This window comes from Macaca fascicularis, chromosome X (genome assembly GCF_037993035.2).
Source record: "Macaca fascicularis isolate 582-1 chromosome X, T2T-MFA8v1.1".
Taxonomy (NCBI): Eukaryota; Metazoa; Chordata; class Mammalia; order Primates; family Cercopithecidae; genus Macaca; species Macaca fascicularis.
The window spans coordinates 79384612-79404110 of NC_088395.1; the positions used below are offsets into that span (position 1 = coordinate 79384612).

At 36.5% G+C, this 19499-nt stretch overlaps 1 protein-coding gene across 6 annotated transcripts in view; it reads right to left on the bottom strand.

Moving 5' to 3' along the window:
* Positions 1–19499, bottom strand: part of PHKA1 (phosphorylase kinase regulatory subunit alpha 1) — a 130559-nt gene that overhangs the window by 14160 nt on the left and 96900 nt on the right. For 3 of the 6 annotated variants that reach the window (XM_045384154.2, XM_045384152.2, XM_065538208.2), the window contains 7 exons: positions 18018–18174; positions 16317–16396; positions 12192–12270; positions 11922–12051; positions 9767–9868; positions 8804–8919; positions 8637–8675 (listed from right to left, as the gene is read on the bottom strand). In XM_045384154.2, the coding sequence (XP_045240089.1) occupies positions 8637–8675; positions 8804–8919; positions 9767–9868; positions 11922–12051; positions 12192–12270; positions 16317–16396; positions 18018–18174 (703 nt within the window). The remainder of the gene's footprint in view (positions 1–8636; positions 8676–8803; positions 8920–9766; positions 9869–11921; positions 12052–12191; positions 12271–16316; positions 16397–18017; positions 18175–19499) is intronic. The other 3 variants (XM_045384155.2, XM_045384153.2, XM_074029334.1) reach the window with 1 other exon arrangement.

The following is a 19499-nucleotide window of genomic DNA, read 5'->3' on the forward strand; positions in this document are numbered from 1 at the left end:
AAGATCAAGAGGTTATAGTGAAGCTAGTAGACTTATATGTAGCTAGCAGTGCTGTACGTTGGTATAATCCTTTTTGAAAGCAATCTGGTGATACATGAGAAGAGCCATAAAAGTACTGATGATATGGGACGTTCTTAGCTGTCTCTTTACCCGATTATCTCTGTTAAACTTCTAGCTGGTCCTTGGTTTAGTTTGTTGCTCTCATGGGCCATAAGACGAGCCATAATAAATTTAAAATAGAAATCATACAAAGTATGTTCTCTAATCACAACATAATTAGAAGTCAGTAACAGAAAGAAATTAAGGAAATTTACAAATATGTGGAAATTAAACAACACACTTCTAAATAATAAATGCATTAAGAAAAAATCACTAGCAAAATTAGAAAATAATGAAATGAATGAAAACAAAAGCACAACATAGCAAAACTTATGGGATGCAGCTAAAACAGCGCTTAATGAACAATTTATGTTATAAATGCCTGTATTAAAGAAAGGATAAATATCTCAAATCAATAAACAAACTTTCCATTTTAAGAAAGAAGAGCAAACTAAATTGAAAGCAAGCAGGGCCGGGCGCGGTGGCTCAAGCCTGTAATCCCAGCACTTTGGGAGGCCGAGACGGGCGGATCACGAGGTCAGGAGATCAAGACCATCCTGGCTAACACGGTGAAACCCCGTCTCTACTAAAAAATACAAAAAACTAGCCGGGCGAGGTGGCGGGCGCCTGTAGTCCCAGCTACTCGGGAGGCTGAGGCAGGAGAATGGCGTGAACCCAGGAGGCGGAGCTTGCAGTGAGCTGAGATCTGGCCACTGCACTCCAGCCTGGGCAAAAGAGCCAGACTCCGCCTCAAAAAAAAAAAAAAAAAAAAAAGAAAGAAAGCAAGCAGAAGGAAGGAAATAATGATTAGAGTGGAAAGAAATGAAATAGAGTCTAGAAACAAAATAGGGAAAGCATATGAACTCCCAATATTTTCCTATGAAAATATCAACAAAATAGACAAAGCTTTAGCTAGAAGGACCAAGAAAAAAAGAGGAAATAAAGACATCAATTCTGACCTTCAGAAAGAAAAAGGATTATGAGGACATACCATCTGAAGCCATATGCTGACAAATTACATAATCTCAATGAAACAGACAAATTCCTAGAAAGACACAAACTACCGAAACCAACTCAAAAAGAAAGAGAACATCTTAATAGACCTATTACAAACAAATATATCAAATTAGTAAGTACAAAACTTCCTACAAAGTATGGGTGCTTGGCTCGTGGTGCATGGGCATATGGCTCGTGCCTGTATTCCCAGCTACTTGGGAGGCTGAGGCAGAAGGATTGCATGAGCCCCAGAGTTTGAGACCAGCTTGGGTAATATCTTTAGACCCTGTCTCAAACGAACAAACAAACAAATAAACAAACATTCCCACATAGTAGTAAAGCCCATGCACAGATGGGTTAACTGGTTAATTCTACAAAACATTTAAAGAGGAATTAATACTAACTCTTCACAATCTCTTCCAAAAAAGAGAAGGGAACACTTCCCAACTCATTCTATGAGGCCAATATTACCCAGATACAAAATCAGACAAAGATGTTACTAGAAAACTACAGTTCAATATCCTTTATGAATATAGATGCAAAAATCCTCCACGAAATACTAGAAAACCAAATTCAGTGATATACTAAAAGGATTATACGACATGAAGTGGAACTTACTCCAGAAATTCAAGGCTGTTTTAACATCTGAACATCAATTAATGTAATACACTATATCAATATAATAAAAGTTAAAAAAAACACATCATCTTAATAGATACAGAAAAAAAGGTAACAAAAATTCAACACATCTTCATGATAAAAACACTCAACAAACTAGGAACAGAAAGGAACCTCCTCAATCTAATAAATGTTAAGACTTTTTCCCTACAACAACCCACAGCTAACATCATAATGAGTGGTTGAAGACTGAAGCTTTCCCCCTGAAGATCAGAATAAGACAAGGATGCCCACTCTTATCACTTCTATTCAACATTTTACAGGAGGCTTGAGCCAGGGAGATTAAGTAAGAAAAGAAATAAAAGGCATCCAGATTGGAATGGAAGAAGTAAAAACTATGTGCAGATGACATGATCTTGTATGTAGAAAGTTCTAAGGAATTCACTAACAAGCAACTACAACTAATAAATGAGTTCAGTAAAGTTTCATGATATAATATCAATAACAAAAATCAATTATATTTTACTTGAGTAGACATTTCACCAAAGATGATATACAAACAGCCACCACACACATGTGAAGATGCTCAACATCACTAATCATCATGGAAATGCGAATCAAACCACAATGAGCTATCACCTCACACCTGTTAGGATGCCCCTGGTTAAAAACACCCAAAGATAACACATATTGGTGAGAATGTGAAGAAATTAGGACCCTTATACACCGTTGCTGGGAATGTAAAATGGTACAGCCACTATAGAACACATTATGGAGGTTCCTCAAAAATTAAAAATAGAACTACCATATAATTCAGCAATCTCACTTCTGGATATGTATCCAAAAGAATTGAAATCAGAATCTTGAAGAGACATTTGCATGCCCATGTTCAATGCAGCATTATTCACAATAGTCAAGATATGAAAACAACCTAAATGTATATCAACAACTGAATGGCAAAAGAAAATGTGGTAATACATAAAATGGAATATTATTCAGCCTTTAAAAAAGGAAATTTTGCAAAATATGACAGTGTAGATGAACCTGGAGGACACTATGCTATGAGAAATAAGCCAGTCACAAAAGAACAAATTCTGTATGATTCCAGTTGTGTAATGTATCTGAAACAGCCAGATTCTTAGAAGCAGAGAGTAGAACGGTAGTTGTCAGGGGCTAGGTAGAGGGAAAATGGGAACTTGCTATTCAATGAGTATAAAGTTTCAGTTATGTAAGATGAAAATATTCTAGAGATCTACTGTACAACATCAAGCCTATAGTTAATGATACTGTATTGTACACTTAAAAAAACTTTTAGAGTAGATCTCATGTTACATGTCTTACTATAATAAAAAAATCAATTGAATTTGTAAACAACAGCAATCAACAATATTAAAATAAAATTAAGAAAACAATTCCATTTAAAATAACATTAAGAATAATAAAATATATAGGAATAAATTTAACAAAAGAAGTCCAAAACAAATACTCTGAAAACTATAAAACATGTTGAAAGAAATTAAAGACCTAAATAAATTGAAATATAGTCCCATGTTCATGGGTCAGAAGACTTAACATTATCAAGATGGCAATATTTCAAAAACTGATCTACAGACTGAACACAATCTCTATCAACATACCAGCTGGGATCTTTGCAGAAATTCACAAGCTGATCCTAACATTCATATTTAAAAAGAAGACTGAAGTTGGAGAGCTCACACTTCCTGATTTCAAAATTTGCTCTAAAGCTATCAAAACTACAAAACTATCAAAACTGTGTCATACTGGTATAGAATAGACATGTAGATCTATGGAATCGAACAGGGAGTTCAAAAATAAACCGTTGTATTTTGGTCAATTAATTTTCAACAAGGATGCCAAGATAATTAAATGAGGGAAAAATAGCCTTCTCAACAAATGGTGCTGGAACAGTGACATCTACATGCAAAAGAATGAAGTTGAACTCTCTACCTTATACCACACACAAAAATTAAGCCCATTGTGCAGAAAAGAGTTAAGACAGTAGGCCAGAACTGCTATTCTTGGAAAGGCCTGCTTACAAGGTTGGCCCTTGGCTGTCATTTGGAAACTTAGAAACTTGGATTCTGGGAGAGTTCTCACCATTCCCAGAACTAATAACAGTGACTTACCACACCTAAACTCTACAAACGCTATGGTTTACATTGAACGTTTGCTTTCTTTCTGGGAGTCCAGAGTTTTGGTACATGGCAGACAGAGGTTGTTTATGGACCAGCCCTCAACAAGAACAATGGGTGCTGAGTATTTAATGAGCTTCCTTGGTTGGCAGTGACATCTTGTCACAACTCATTGCTGGGTGACTCCACTGACAGAGTACTCTGGAAGCTTGTGTCTGTTTTCCCTAGACTTTGACCAATGACTCTTTTACATCTTTTTTTAACTTTTGTAGGTACGTAGTAGGTTTATATATTTATGAGGTATGAGACACTTTATTACAGGCATACAATGCATAATAACCACATCAGGGTAAATGGGGTATCCATTATCTCAAGCATTTATCCTTCCTTTGTGTTACAAACAACCTAATTACACTTTTTATTATTTTAAAATGTACAATAAATTATTGTTGACTGTAGTTTGCACTATGCCCAATGCATCTTGTACCCTTTTGGTGTAATAAACCGTAGCAGTGAGTATGACTATATGCTGAGTCCTATGAGTCCTCCTAGTGAATCATTAAATCTGAGGGTGATCTTGGGGACCCCTCCATACATAATCATAGACCTAAATAAAACAGCTAACTCTATAAAACCCTTAGAACACAAATAGGAATAAATCTTTGTGACCTTGGATTAGGCAAAGCCTTCTTAGATATGACACCAAAAACATCATGAGTAACAAAAGAAAAATAGACAAACTGGACTTTGTCCAAATTAGAAACTTTTGTTGTTCAAAGAATACCATTAATAGAGTAAAAAGACAACCCACGGGATGGGAGAAAATATTTGCAAATTACATATCTTAAAAGGGACTTGTATCCAGAATATATAAAGAATCCTTGCAACTCAACAATAAAAAGACAAAAAAAAATTAAAATAGGCACAAATGTGAACTGACATTTCTCTAAAGAAGATAAACAAATGGCCACTGGGCACGAGAAAAGATGCTCATTATCATTAGCTATTAGGGAAATGCAAATCAAAACCACAATGAGATACCAGTTCACACCCACCAGGATGGCTATAATAAAAAAGATAGACAATTGTAAGGGTTGGTGAAGATGTGAAGAAACTGGAACTCTCATACATTGCTGGTGGGAATGTAAAATGGTACAGCCAGTTTGGACATGTCTGGCAGTTCTTCAGAATGCAAAACATAGTTACCATATGACCCAGCACTTCCACTCCTAGATATATATCCAAAAGAAGTGAAAACATTTGTCCGTACAAAAACTTGTACATGAAGGTTCATTGTAGAATTATTCATAGTAGCCAAAAAGTGGAAACAATCCAGGTGTCCATCAACGGATGAATGGATAAATGTGGTACATTAATTTAATAGGATATTATTCACCAATGAAAAAAATAAACTTTTGATACATACTAAAACATAATGAACCTTGAAACAATTATACTAAGTAAAGGATAAAATACATTGGGCAAAGTGGTTAACAGTTTAAATTCAGAAATAAATATAAGATAGAAGATAACATAAATACTTTCTGAGAAAATAACTTCTCACATTTTAATTTGGGCCAAATGCCTAAATCACCAACCAATGCAATGTAAAAGAGAAAAGAGCCCCCAAACATTTCTATTGGCAAGTGATTATTGCACTGATCTGTTGAGTAGATGAACTGCCATTTAATTCATCTTCACTGTCTTGTTTATACCACCAAGATTCTAGGCTGTTGATTGTGAGGTCAAACCAGAAAGGGTATAGATCTGATAAAGTATAATTCAGACTGTTTTCCAAAGCCAAATATCAATCATTTTGAGTTTTTAAATTTTCTTCTATACCCCTGTCCTATATTAATGTGGATATGATAGAGTTGGCCAAGTCTTATTAGTTCATTACAGGGTATTTGATTAAGGTTAGCCAAAATACTAATATTGTTTCCAACAATTTTCCATTTTTTGTTTGGTTATTGTCTAGCCTAAATCTCTTCAGCTTGAGAAATCTGAAATCATAGGCCATTATGAGTCTTTGATTTAAACCAAATAAATTTAATTAGAGGTCAGTCTTCCTAAATTGTAAGCTTCATGAGGGCAAGGACCACATCCATTTTGTTCACAGTACCTGGCACAAAACTGGCACTCAATATTTACTAAATGAATTCATAATCAGAAGAATAGCTAACCCAGTGGTTTTCAAACTTAAAAATTCATCAGAATCATATAAATAAAACTGATTACTGGGCCTTATCCCCAGTCTTTCTGACTCAGTGTACTCAGGGTGGGACCAAGAATTTATACTTAACCAATAATTGAATTTTGTTTTCTGAAATCGAAAAGAGGTTGGAGTTGAACTCCCTTCCCTACCTTATTGGAAAATAAATGAAAATATTCACCCCCATATATGAAATTGCTGTATACTTACTTTAATTCTTGATTAATTTTGTTTTTCTTTTTAGTCAACCAGTATATGCCATGATTTATATAAGAGCATATTCAAAGCACATGTGAATGGCATATATGAGAAGATCACAGCAGTTACCAGAAAAGATGGTGACATTAAATCTATACCGAGGGGATGACCACCATTGGACTATGAGAACAAATTGAGAAAATAAAATTTTAAAACTATGAGGCCAGGAAACAATTATTTGTACTTTTACGTCACTAGTGGAGTAAAAATACAGACTATTTCAGTATGTAGTCAGCACAAAATCATTAAAAAGCTGATGAAATAGCTTTACTCTAGAAGCCATGGTGAAGGGAAAAGAAATAAAAATACCCTTATAATTTTTTTTTCCATAATAAGAAAAGAGGGCATTTTCGAGTGATAGGGAAAAAATGGCTTAGAACAATACAAAATACCAGACAGGCAGGTGAGGATGGAAGTTAATATTTAGAAATAAGAAAGTAATGCAAATTTAGGACTCTCAATCCTCTAAATTACAGTCCTAGTGATTTTGTCTCCCTTGAAAACCTGTAGGTAGTGAATGTGTAGAAAAAACTTAAATGATGTAGTTGAGTAGGTCAAGTCTCAACATCATATTAATCTAGCTGGGAACATGTACTTCAAGTTGTAAATACATAATGAACTTAAAAGTAATACTGAGTGACAATCAACAATTATAACATGTTTATCCAATAACTCTCAACCAAATCAAAGATTATTTACTAATAATGCCAGTGTAACTAACTATTCAGTACTGAATGTAGTTCTTTCACGTTTCAAATAGGAAAATGTTCAGATTATTCAAATTATTTGAGAACACTGTGAAGTGAACACAAGGCCCTTTCTTATTCCATTTTCATACTTATTCTTGCATAAATATAAACGCCATAGGGTATTTGATGGGTGTACTCAAGTTACCTCAGATTAAGCTTCAAGCATTGGCTCATTGTCTTTCTAAAGGGTTTCTAATTTCTTTTTAAAAAACCAAATAGTAAGGTGGTGTCATGCCTTAGTCCCAAGCCATTCTGGAAACTGAGGTAGAAGGAGTGCATGAATCCAAGATTTTGTGCCTGTGAATAGCCACTGCACTCCAGCCTGGACAACACAGTGAGACCCCAGTGCTAAAAAACTTTAAAAAAAGAAACAAAAACTAAAAATAAAACTCCAAATTTCCATTTCACCTCTCCTCTTCTGGAGGTGTTTCTATACTGCAAGCTATCATAATTCTATTCTGAAAATAGGAGGAGTAGTTTTAAGTAGTTTTAAACTTTTCATAAAATGTGCTTCTAGGAGAGGCCAAATCAGTAATTTCTCAACTTGGAGATCTTGAAACCACATGACTTCCTAGAGTTTTAAAAATAAGCTATGGAAGATTTTGTTAACTATTTCCTTGTATAATGCAACCACTCTCTATTCTCACCTGCAGGAAAAATTAAGAGACTACAACATGGTATTTAGTGACTCCCACTATCTCCCAGACTGATTTAGATGTTTCTCCCTCTACGTGTCCACAACACCTTTTGTATATCTTGTTAAAGAAAAAATTATTCAGTGATACTTGTTAAAGCACAGTAAGGAAGACTTTATTCAGGACCATTGTTAATAGGTGCAGAACCATTGCAACGAGATCTTGCAGTAAGGGAGAAAGATTGGGCTCCCCTCTGAATATAACATAAGCAAGTGGGAATTTATAGCCAAGGGGTGGAAAAATTACTAAGAGAGAAACATCAGAGGTAGAGAGGATTCTGGCTAAACCATTCTAACAGGATTTTTGCTGAAGACAGGCCAGGGTGACTGGACATCACCTGAGGGTGGTAGAAGATGGGGAGCCTGATCAGATATCAAGGATGATAAGATATCGAGGATAGGGGTTTCTGGCTAAACTGACTTAGCAGGGTTCTCTTGCTAAAGCTGGATTTTACAAGAAAGCGCACAAATGGGCGTAGGAAAAGGTTCAGAAGCCAACCTAAACTCTGGCCAAGCAAAAACTCTTTGCTTGAAGTCTACATCTTGTTTTATAAAGAAAATTAATTCCAAAATTACATCAGTCCTAATAACAGAATCCAAAATTACATCAGTCCTAATAACATAAACTCAGGGTTTCAAGTTCTTGTTATCAGATGCAAGTTACTTTCCTTCTAAAATTAGCAAATTACTTTGGTCCAGAAAAAGGAAAGCTGTCTGCAAAATGACTGTTATAAAGGCAATTCAAACAATCTACTCCAAGACTTGTTATCTTATTTGTAAAAAGGCCATGAGCTCATGCATGTTATATAGAACTAAAGGTAAGTTAAACCATGTTAAATGATCCCTAGTTGTTTCACCTGACTCTCAGCTGAGATTGACAGTCTACGAAATTCCACCTGAAAAATAAATGGCTCAAATTAAACTCAGAATGTGAAACAAAATAAATGACCCAACAAAGTCTGATTCCAAAAGAATGTTCTTAAACGTGGCAATATCCCAGCTAATCTCCCAAGTAGTATCTTACCTGCTTTATCTCACTTTTTAACTGCATGATCCCAGTTCGTTCTGTTTTGGTTGCTCCAACAGCACCAATCTCGTGGATAGAAATAGCAGGACTGACATTTGAATCAGTGGGACGAACTACATAGTATGAGAGATTACAGAGAAAGAGAGGGGATAATAAGGTTCAATTTCTTCCCCATCACATTAAAAAAAAAACTTTCATATATATCCTTATTTTTAACTTAATTTAAAAACGATAACCTTGCTATTTGAAATGTGGTCCATGGACCAGCAGCATCAGTACCACCTAGGAGCTTGTTAGTAGAATCTCAGGTCCCACCCCAGATCTACTGAATCAAAATGTGCATTTTAGCAAGATCCCCCGCTTGAAACACACTGCTTTTTAACCTTCTTTTACCACTCTAAGGTCTGACATCCATCCATCTGACCGTATATATCTACTTACCCTAACCCTGAAAGTTGAGCATGAGAGATGACCGCTTTTCATTGGCTCTGCTGCTTTAGGTATGCAATGCCAAATCCAACCAAAACCACAAATGCAGGTGGACTATTAATTTGTAAGTTTAAACTTGAAAGGGTTACATTAGAAGTACCGTAAGCAGCTACACACATAATACAATACTGTAAGAGCTACTGGATTATTGCCAATTAGAATATAAGAAAGTTTCAGATGATATGGGTTGCTAGTTGTCCTAAAGTGGAGACTTAAGATAATGTGAGGGAATGCATTAAACAGTTAAAAATGAAACATGATAATAATCAATCCACTTAGTTGATATATCATTTAAGGAAAAATACAGTGGTTTCCAAATCTTGCTCCAGAAGACAGCTTGGTTTCTGTTTTATATATTGGAGTTTATTTATTTGGGGCAAAAGGTTCCTGTGATGAAGGAAAAACATTTTAAAACCAATGAGACACTTAAACCAAACAGTATGAAATGAAAATGCAGTTATTCAATCTCACCGCTTCGTTCCACTCCAAACTCCTTGCCGCTGAGAATGTGATGCAGGAGATTCTTCATGGCCGAAGGACTGAGATTCATCAGGCCCTCCGTGGCTTCCTCAGCTAGTCAGCAGAAATGTTAGAACAGAAGGACTTCTAATTTGCCTGCCATGCCCTCTCTATACTTTCTCTATTTCTTTTCTTGCTTAGAATTTCTGAGTCACTTGATTGGAAGAACAGAATTACAAAATAAATTGCTAGCACCCTACTGCTTAGGTATTCTTCCTTCCACAGATTCTTAATTATTTAAGGACTGACTATCCAATTTGTGGATTAGTGAGGTAACTGATTTTTTTCTTCGCCCTGCTTCCACACCATTAGGATACTTAGTAAAATCTTTATTTGAAGGTGAGAAGAATGAAAGAATAACAATGGAACTGGAGGTCATTCAGAGAAAGGCAATGAATGTATATATGCAGATAGGCTAAAATAATTTAAACTTCTCAGCCTAGAAATAATAGAGACTTAAGAGATATAGATTTAAATCCATGAAATTATGAATATAAGAGGATAACCTGAACATGTTAATCAACCTCATACATTTATTAAAAGTTGACTACGTGTAGGTCATCATTTTAAGTAACATTAGTACAAGCAGGTATGTGACATGATACCTAATCTTGAGAGTCTGACTATCTCTTTGGGAGTGATGGAACATGTAAACATGATAAACAATAAAACATTGCATATTCTATGTGCCAAATGAGAGGTATAGACAATAATTGCCTTTGAAATCAATGGAGACATCACTCTCCAAGGACTGGAACTGACAAAATTAGTGGGAAGTACTGTGGGAGTAGAAGATAAAGGTCAGACTGTTGAGGGTATTAAATATCAGACCCAGGGATCTTGACTTTATCCTATAAGGAATAAAGAGCCATGGTTTTCATGAATCCACAGGAAAACAAGAAATATAACAGGCAATTAAGGAAAAGTGAATATTCAGGGACTTATCCCTTATTAAGGTTTATTATTGAGCAATCACACCCTCTCGCAAAACATCCCTTGATACCACATCTAGAGAATACTATATAATGTTTATCTATAACAATGTACTGAACTGGAAATCATTTGCAATCAGGTGGACTCAGACTCAAATTCCACTATTTACTAGCTATGTTACTTTGGGGATGTTAGGTAACCTTGAGTTTCAGTTCTTTATTGGTAAAAGTGACACAATACTACCTTCTTCTCCAGAGGATTCTTGTAAGGATTAAATGATACAATATCTATAAACTTAAAGCAAAAAGCACAGTCTCTGGAATATGGTAGGTATAAAATAACTGCTAGCTCTCTTCCGCCAAAGGGTTACTTAAATATAAATTATCTCATGTGTTTGAGTTCGGTTTGACTCAAACTGATAAATTTAGCTACTTGTTAACAGCTCGATTACGAGCCTTTTGGGGGAAATTTAACAGAAAGAATGGCTAAAATTGAGTTTTACAACTTTGATTTTATTTTTCTGTACCTCCCTATCTGTATTATTTTGCAATTCTTGTTGAAATCAAACAAATACTAATGGAATAAGGAGTCATGCCATAGGGGTCCATTTTTCCCCTTCACACTTTATACCATTTTGCCCTACAGCTTTTACAGGCCCCAACTATTCTTCTAACTAAAACTTTTATCTTGCCAAATACACCTATAGTTAATTTCAAAGAGAGTCTTGTCAGATAGATGTTAATGAAAATGTCATCTTCCTTTATTCAATCATGATGGTGACTAGATAGAATACTGACACCATGATCCACTGATGTTGTGACTCATTCTTGGTGTACAGATGCTCCACTGCCTAAATCTGAACCCAACCCAATCTGTCACACTCAAGTACTCTCCAGAGTTAGAGAAATGAAGTTAGCAAAGAGTGATAAGTTAAGAAGGATTTGGAGTGGAGTCCCCAGGAGATGGCATTCGGAATCTGCAGAACTGATACACAAATGTGTCATCATATCAGCTCCTTGACTTGCATAAATAGTGACTAACAGGGGAACAAGGCTGCCATATCCAGCTTGAGCTATGGATAAAAATGTTTTAGCTTTCTTTCTTTCTTGATTCCGAACTCTATAAACCTACATCAAAAGTGAATTCTACCTAAAACAGTTACTGAATTAAGTACCTGAGCATCGAAGGGAGTGGGCCAGTTCTGTTGCCATAACTTGTATGATCAGACCAATTCGAAGTCGAAACATTTCAGCAAAGAGGCCAGGCTGGGTTCGAATATACATGGCTAGATATACCATTATTTCCTGCACACAGAGTAGATATAGACAAAAATAATGGCCCAGGTCTCACAACGCCTATTTTGTTGTCTTTGGAAATTGCTAGATCAATTGAAAACAAACTTTAAAATATCAATCACCAGATTAGCCTTTACAATTCTTCTCACCTGTGTAAGGATTGAAATGCTCATATCCCCTTCACTGGCTTCATCTATCAGCTGAGTGAGCACCTCATAGGGCAGAGGTCTGAGGAAGAAGACAGTGAAGAAAGACAATATTCTACAACCACTTAATCTTAAATATGCTGAAAAAATGAAGCAACTTTATCCAAGTCCACATCACTGCCTCAACATTTCATCATGACCAACAGCATTCTGATTCTTTCAAACTTCAGAGCTCTTTCATTGCCTCCTGAAACCACTGTGGCCCATATCAACTTAGAGGAGCTCTGTTCTCCTCTCTCTAAACCTGGATTCTCTTCCTCCTTCAAAATTTATTTAAAACTCACACCATGATGTCCTTCTAGACTAGTCTTTCATAGTTAGCTTTGAACATTTGACAAGTAACTATTATGACTACAAAGTACTAAATTAACTTTAAGCTGTGCTTTTTTTGGTAATACACAATATTTCTACATATTTACGGGGTACATGTGATGTTTTGTTACATACATAGGATGTGTAATGATCAAGTCAGGGTACTTATGGTATCCATCACCTTGAGCATTTACCATTTCTTTTAGCTGGGAACATTTCAAGTCCTCTCTTCTAGTTATTTTGAAATATACAATACATTGTTGTTAACAATAGTCACCCTACTCTGCTACTGAACATTAGAATGTATTCCTTCCTTAACCAACATCTCTTCAGCATCCCACCCCCACAATGGAATACTAGCTGTGCCTTTTTGAAACCATTTTATTATTTTACAATCACAGTTGATAGAGTTGTTTGATTTTCTATAGTTTCAATTCACATACGAGCACACACACACACACACACACAGGTATACACCCATCCTCCCACACTTCTGATTCTCCTGCTGACACAAAGTACTCTGGGGCATGAACCATGCCATCATCTTCTTTGGACTGCCTACAGTGTCACAAAACTGATACAAAAAAGATTAATTTTTCCAGAAGCAAGATTTTATGGGTTGAATTGTGTCCTCGCCTCAAAATTTTCTTTAAATTTTTTTAATTTTTAATTTTTGTGGGTATATAGTAGGTGTATATATTTCTGGGGTGCATGAGATATTTTGATACAGGCATTTGACATATAATAATCAAATCAGGGTAAATGGGGTATCTATCTCATCAAGCATTTATCTTTTGTGTTACAAACAATCCAATTACACTCTTGCAGTTATATTTAAATGCACAATTAAATTATTTTGACCATAGTCTCCCTATTGTGCTATCAAATACGAGATCTTATTCATTCTCTCCAACTACTTTTTGTACCCATTAACCATCCCCACCCCCAACCCATAACCCCTGCTACCCTTCCCAGTCTTTTAGTAACCATCATTCTACTTTCTATCTCCATGAGTTCAATTGTTTTGATTTTTAGTTCCCACAAATCAGTGAGAACATGTGAACTTTGTCTTTCTGTGTCTGGCTTATTTCACTTAACAAAATGACCTCCAGTTCCATCCATGTTGTTACAAATGACAGGATCTCATTCTTTTTTGTGTCTGAATAGTACTCCCTTTTGTATATGTACCATATTTTCTTGATCTATTCATCTACTGATGGACACTTAGGTTGCTTCCAAATCTTGGCTATTGTGAATACTGATGAAATAAACGCAGGAGTGCAGATATCTCATCAATGTACTGATTTCCTTTCTTTTGGGTATATACCTAGCAGTGGGATTGCTGGATCGTATGGCAGCTCTATTTTTAGCTTTTTCTCAGGAACCTCCAAACTGTTCACCATAGCAGTTGTACTAATTTACATTCTTACCAGCAATACATGAGGGTTCCCTTTTCTCCACATCCTTGCCAGCATTTGTTATTGCCTGCCTTTTGGATAAAAGCCATTTTAACTGGGGTGAGATGATACTTCATTGTAGTTTTGATTTGCATTTTTCTGATGATCAATGATGTTGAGCATCTTTTCATATGTCTGTTTGTCATTTGTATGTCTTCTTTTGAGAAATGTCTATTCAGACTATTTGCCCATTTTTAAAGCAGACTATTAGATTTTTTTTCCTATAGAATTGTTTGAGCTCCTTATATATTCTGGTTATTAATCCCTTATCAGATGGGTAGTTGGCAAATATTTTCTCCAATTTCACCTTTCCAATTTGCTTTAAATGCCGAATGACTGACTGTAGAATGGTTGATGCTGAGTTCTTTGGCAGTTTCTCGTGTAGTTGTGAGAGGATCAGCTTCAACGATAGCTCTCAATTGGTCATTGTCAACTTTCGACGGCTGGCCAGTATGCTCCTCATCTTCAAGGCTCTTGTTTCCTTTGCAAAACTTCTTCAAACACCACTGCACTGTACGTTTGTTAGCAGTTACTGGGCCAAATGCCAGGCCTATAATCGGGGACCTCAAGAACCTGCTTTGTGCTCTACCCCACTGTGGCCAACCTGGTACCTAAGCTGCAAGACAAAGTCCCCTTTTCTCTTCCATCTCCTTTTCTTGAGCATAAGGAGTCTCTCCATATACCCACCACAGCTGGGCATGTGTTTGGTCACACCTGGAACCAGAATGTCTCAGAGTCTCACTCAAGGCCCACGGCCAAGTACTACCTAGTCACTGTGCTGATTGTTCAGGGCCCAAGGGCTCTTTAGTCAGTACGTGATAAATCCTGCCAAAACTGGGTCCTTCCCTTCAAAGTAGCAGGTTCCCTTCTGATGCAAGGTGTGTGTCAAAATGTCATCCAGGAGCTAGGGCCTGGAATGGGAGTCTGATGCCTCTGCCTGGTGCCCTATCCTACTGTGGCTGAGCTGGTATCCAACTTGCAAGATAAAGTCCTCTTTACTCTTTCCTCTCCTCTCAAGTGGAAGGAAGGATTCTCTCCCAGAGTTGTATTATCTGGAGTTGGAAGAGGGGTGGCACAAGCACTCCTTTGCCCACCCTAGCTGATATCTCACTAGGTCGCATGTACCCCAAGTCCATTGGTTTCGAGTCCAGCACAACACAAGGATTTGCCCAGGAATTGCAGTCCTTGTGGCCTAGACTGCTTTTTGAGTCTATTTAGTACCCAGAGCACTTTAAGCCCGTGGTGGTGAAGTTTGCTGGAACTTATGCTTCTCTGAGCCTTCATATGGGAGCTTGAACTGGAACTCAAGGGTAACAGAAATCATGGACATAAACCAGGAAGGAAGTAGTATACAGACATCAGCAAAAGTATCCCTTCTGTAGCCAATGTAGTAAAAAAAATTTGTCAATAAAAAACATGCTGTAGATAGAGTTTAACCGGGAAAAAATGAGGGAGAAATATTTACAAAAGTTTTTTTTACTACTTTGGCTACAGAATTAGAACTGACAAGCAGGGGGGAATACCCTTTTTAAAAATTACTCTCTAGCAGAAAAACAGATTCTTCAGATCATTTATGAATGAAATTAGAATCTCTCTAAAAATATTTCTTGGAGATACATACTCTTTGTAAGATTTAAATTTTGGCACTGGTGTGATATGAAATTAAACACATTTACTGCAGATGAATTTTACTGGCATGGCCAGTGGCAAAAGGAAGACTCATGTATAAAGATTCAATTTTCCATCCCAGCCCCATCACTTGACTCACATCTCCCTCCAGGCCAAGCCTATCTTAGGGTACTCTTTCCAGTTGGAGGCTGTGGCAGACCTCAGACAGTGGCACTCTGATTACAGGGTTCCTGGAGGGGTGCTACCTCACATTGCTCTGTAAGTAGCCATTTTTCCTCTTTGACTATGACCTCCATCCCCTTTATTCTTCTTGAGCAGCATGGAGTTTCATGGTTAGCCCTGGCTCTAGCCACTTTCTTTCACTTCCTCTTTCCAGAGTATGGCTGACATTTTGTGGTTGCTAACTCAAGGTACCCTGTTTGTTTTGTTTTTTGAATGGCAGGCATGGAAAATCCAATAAGTAAAAAGAGTTTGAGTACTACTCTCTGTGAGTTTTCTCCTTCATTTACTCTTGCCCTATCATTACCAACATTCTTCCACTAAGTGTCTCTGATAGAGGTGAACATATGTGGGACATTATCATCCACTGACAGATTAGGGCAAGGGAATTCTAAGTCCACACCACTCCTTAAAGGCTCAGAAAAGCCTGATCAAATTCAGCCATACTCACGCAGAGATAGTCTTTTCTCGAGGTTCTGGAGGAAGTCCCACTGTCAAATGTTTCTGGTGGGAGAGAAGGTCTGTGCAGGCCTAACAAGAGATAGCATAATATTATCGTTTCTGTAACACCTCAGGTTTCCACAGCATTTCTCTTTTCAGCTTAGAAACCTTTGCTCCTCCTTTTTTTTTTTTTTTTTTTTTTTGAGACGGAGTCTCGCTCTGTCGCCCAGGCTGGAGTGCAGTGGCGCGATCTCGGCTCACTGCAAGCTCCGCCTCCCGGGTTCACGCCATTCTCCTGCCTCAGCCTCCCGAGTAGCTGGGACTACAGGCGCCCACAACCGCGCCCGGCTAATTTTTTGTATTTTTAGTAGAGACGGGGTTTCACCGTGGTCTCGATCTCCTGACCTTGTGATCCGCCCGCCTCGGCCTCCCAAAGTGCTGGGATTACAGGCGTGAGCCACCGCGCCCGGCTGCTCCTCCTTAACATAATGACACACTGAACTCTCTTCCTCAGAAAATACCATGAAGATCAGAAAAGAAGGATTTCTAGGAAGAAACAATGAAGCCTTTTCATCTATCTCCTACAAGGCAGGAATTTTTTTGTTTGGTTGGTTTATGGATTTTTTTCTTTCTTTTTAACAAATTTGTTTAAATGTTTAAGTTTTTAATTTTTATGGATAAATAAGTTATACATATTTATGGAGTACATGTGATAGTTTCATACAAGCATACAACATGTAATGATCAAACCTGGGTAATTGAGACATCCATCACCTCAAATATTTATCATTTCTTTGTGATGGCAAGATTCCAAATCTACTCTTTTAGTTATTTTGAGTTTACAACAAATTATTGTTAACTATAGTCACCCTATTGTGACACTAAAGACTAGATCTTATTCCTTCAATCTAATTGTATTTTCGTGCCCATTAAGCAATCTTTCTTTGTCCCCCACTCCCGACTACCCTTCCCAGCTTCTGGTATCAATCATTCTACTCTCTACCTCTATGAGATCAACTTTTTAAGCTCGCACATATGAGTGAGAACATGTGGTATTTGTCTTTCTGTGCCTGGGTTATTTCACCTAACATAGTGCCCTCCAGTTCCATTCATGTTACTGTAAATGACAGGGTTTCACTCTTTTTAATGCAGAATAATATCCAATTGTGTATATATACCACATTTTCTTCATCTATTCATTTTCTGATGGACATTTAGGTTTATTCCATACCTTTGCTATTGGGAATAGTGCCACAATAAACATGGGAATTGTAGATTATCTCTCGCATATACTGATTTCCTTTCTTTTTGATATATACCCAGTAGTTGGACTGCTGGATCCCATGGTAGTTCTACTTTTAGTTTTTTGATGAACCTCCATACTGTTTTCCGTAAGTGGCTATACCAAGTTCCATTCCCACTAATGGTGTACGGACGTTTCCCTTTCTAGGAGGTAGGAACCTAGTGTAAATTCATTCTTAAGATATAGAATTCTTAATATCATTATAAAGATGTTATGGTTTATAAAATTTTATAAATCTACAATTCTTACTTGTCATTCACAAACAAAAAGAATTGAATATCAAATTTTATGTGGAAAAGACATCTCAAATGGTTAGAGGCTATGGTTGTTTTAAAAAACAATTATAGAAATCAATTTTTAAAAAGCACTCTTATTTAGATTTGGTATAAATTCAAGAATTTATAGTACCTCATCAAGTGCTTCCACTTTCTTCCTTAAGATCCCAGAAATGTATCGGATCAGGCCCCAGTGACGAATTTCTCCTACTTTGCCATACAGCTCGGTAAGAAGCTCTCTGACTGTAGCACTCCCTTCATTATACAATTCAGTGTTCCAGTCAGGTCCTCTAGAATTTTAAAGACGGGACTACATCAGTTATAAGTAAAGCCTCTGGCAATCATCTTTTCTTTCAGTGTTATAATGAATATGCCTGTTTTTGATAAGTCTCTCTCACTAGGAAATCAATGCAATTTACTAAGAATTCTTATAAAACTATGATTAACAGTCAGCCCTGAAAGCCAGTACCTAGACAAGAATAAGTCTTAGTTTCAGCTGTGCTTTTGACAAAATGCATTCTTTTACCCTATTCATGGGCTTCAATATAGTTGAAATTAAAGACAAAGATTTAACAAAAGAATTATTTCAAAAACCACTGTAAGGAAAGTCATATGACAAATTACAAATGAGGAAAAAATGTTTGCAATTCATAGGATAATTTCCCTTACACATAAAGAACTCCAACATGTAGATTACAAAAATTAACAAAAGAAAACCTGGCAAAACAAATATTGCTGGCAAAACAAACAGATGGCTTTTAAAGATAGGAAAAGGTGCTCAACCTCACTCATAGAGAAACTTTAACTTAGCACTATGCCAAGATAACATTTTTAACCTATCAGATTGTTTTGGTGAGGCTTTGAGAAAACAGGCACCATCAATATGCTGCTGATCAGAATAAAAATTGGACAATTCCTCTGGAGAGCTATTTGTAAATATATATCAATAATGAAAATATTTAAAATCAGCCTGGCAATTCCTAACATGGTTAAATACAGAATACCATAGAATCCAGCATTTCCACTACTAGTTATACAGCCAATAGAAATAAAAACATATGTCCACATTAACTTGTACATGAATGTTTATACCAGCATTATTCATAATAGCCAAAAAGTAGAAAGAACCCAAATGTCCATCATCTGATGAATGGATAAATAAAATGTGTTATATTTATACAGGTTATAATATCTGGAAATAAAAGAATGAAGTACTGATACATGTTACAACACAGATGAACCTTGAAAATATTATGTTAAATGAAAGAAGCCTGTCATAAAGGACCACATATTGCAAGACTCAATTTACATAAAATGTCCCAAGCAAACAAATCTATACAGACAGAATGTAGATTAGTGGCTGCCTAGGGCTGGGGGGATGGAGGGATTGGGGGTTGACGGATAAAGGAAGTGGGGTTTCTTTTTGGGGTAATGAAAATGTTCTAAAATGAATAGTGGTGAAGAATGCACAACAATGTGAATACATTAAAAACCATTTAATTGTACAGTTAAAAAATACCTATTTTTTGATCTATCAATTCAAGTTCTGGTTTACTTGCAGGATAAATTTCACACACATGAAATGCTATGTGCCATGAGGCTATTTGCTATAGCA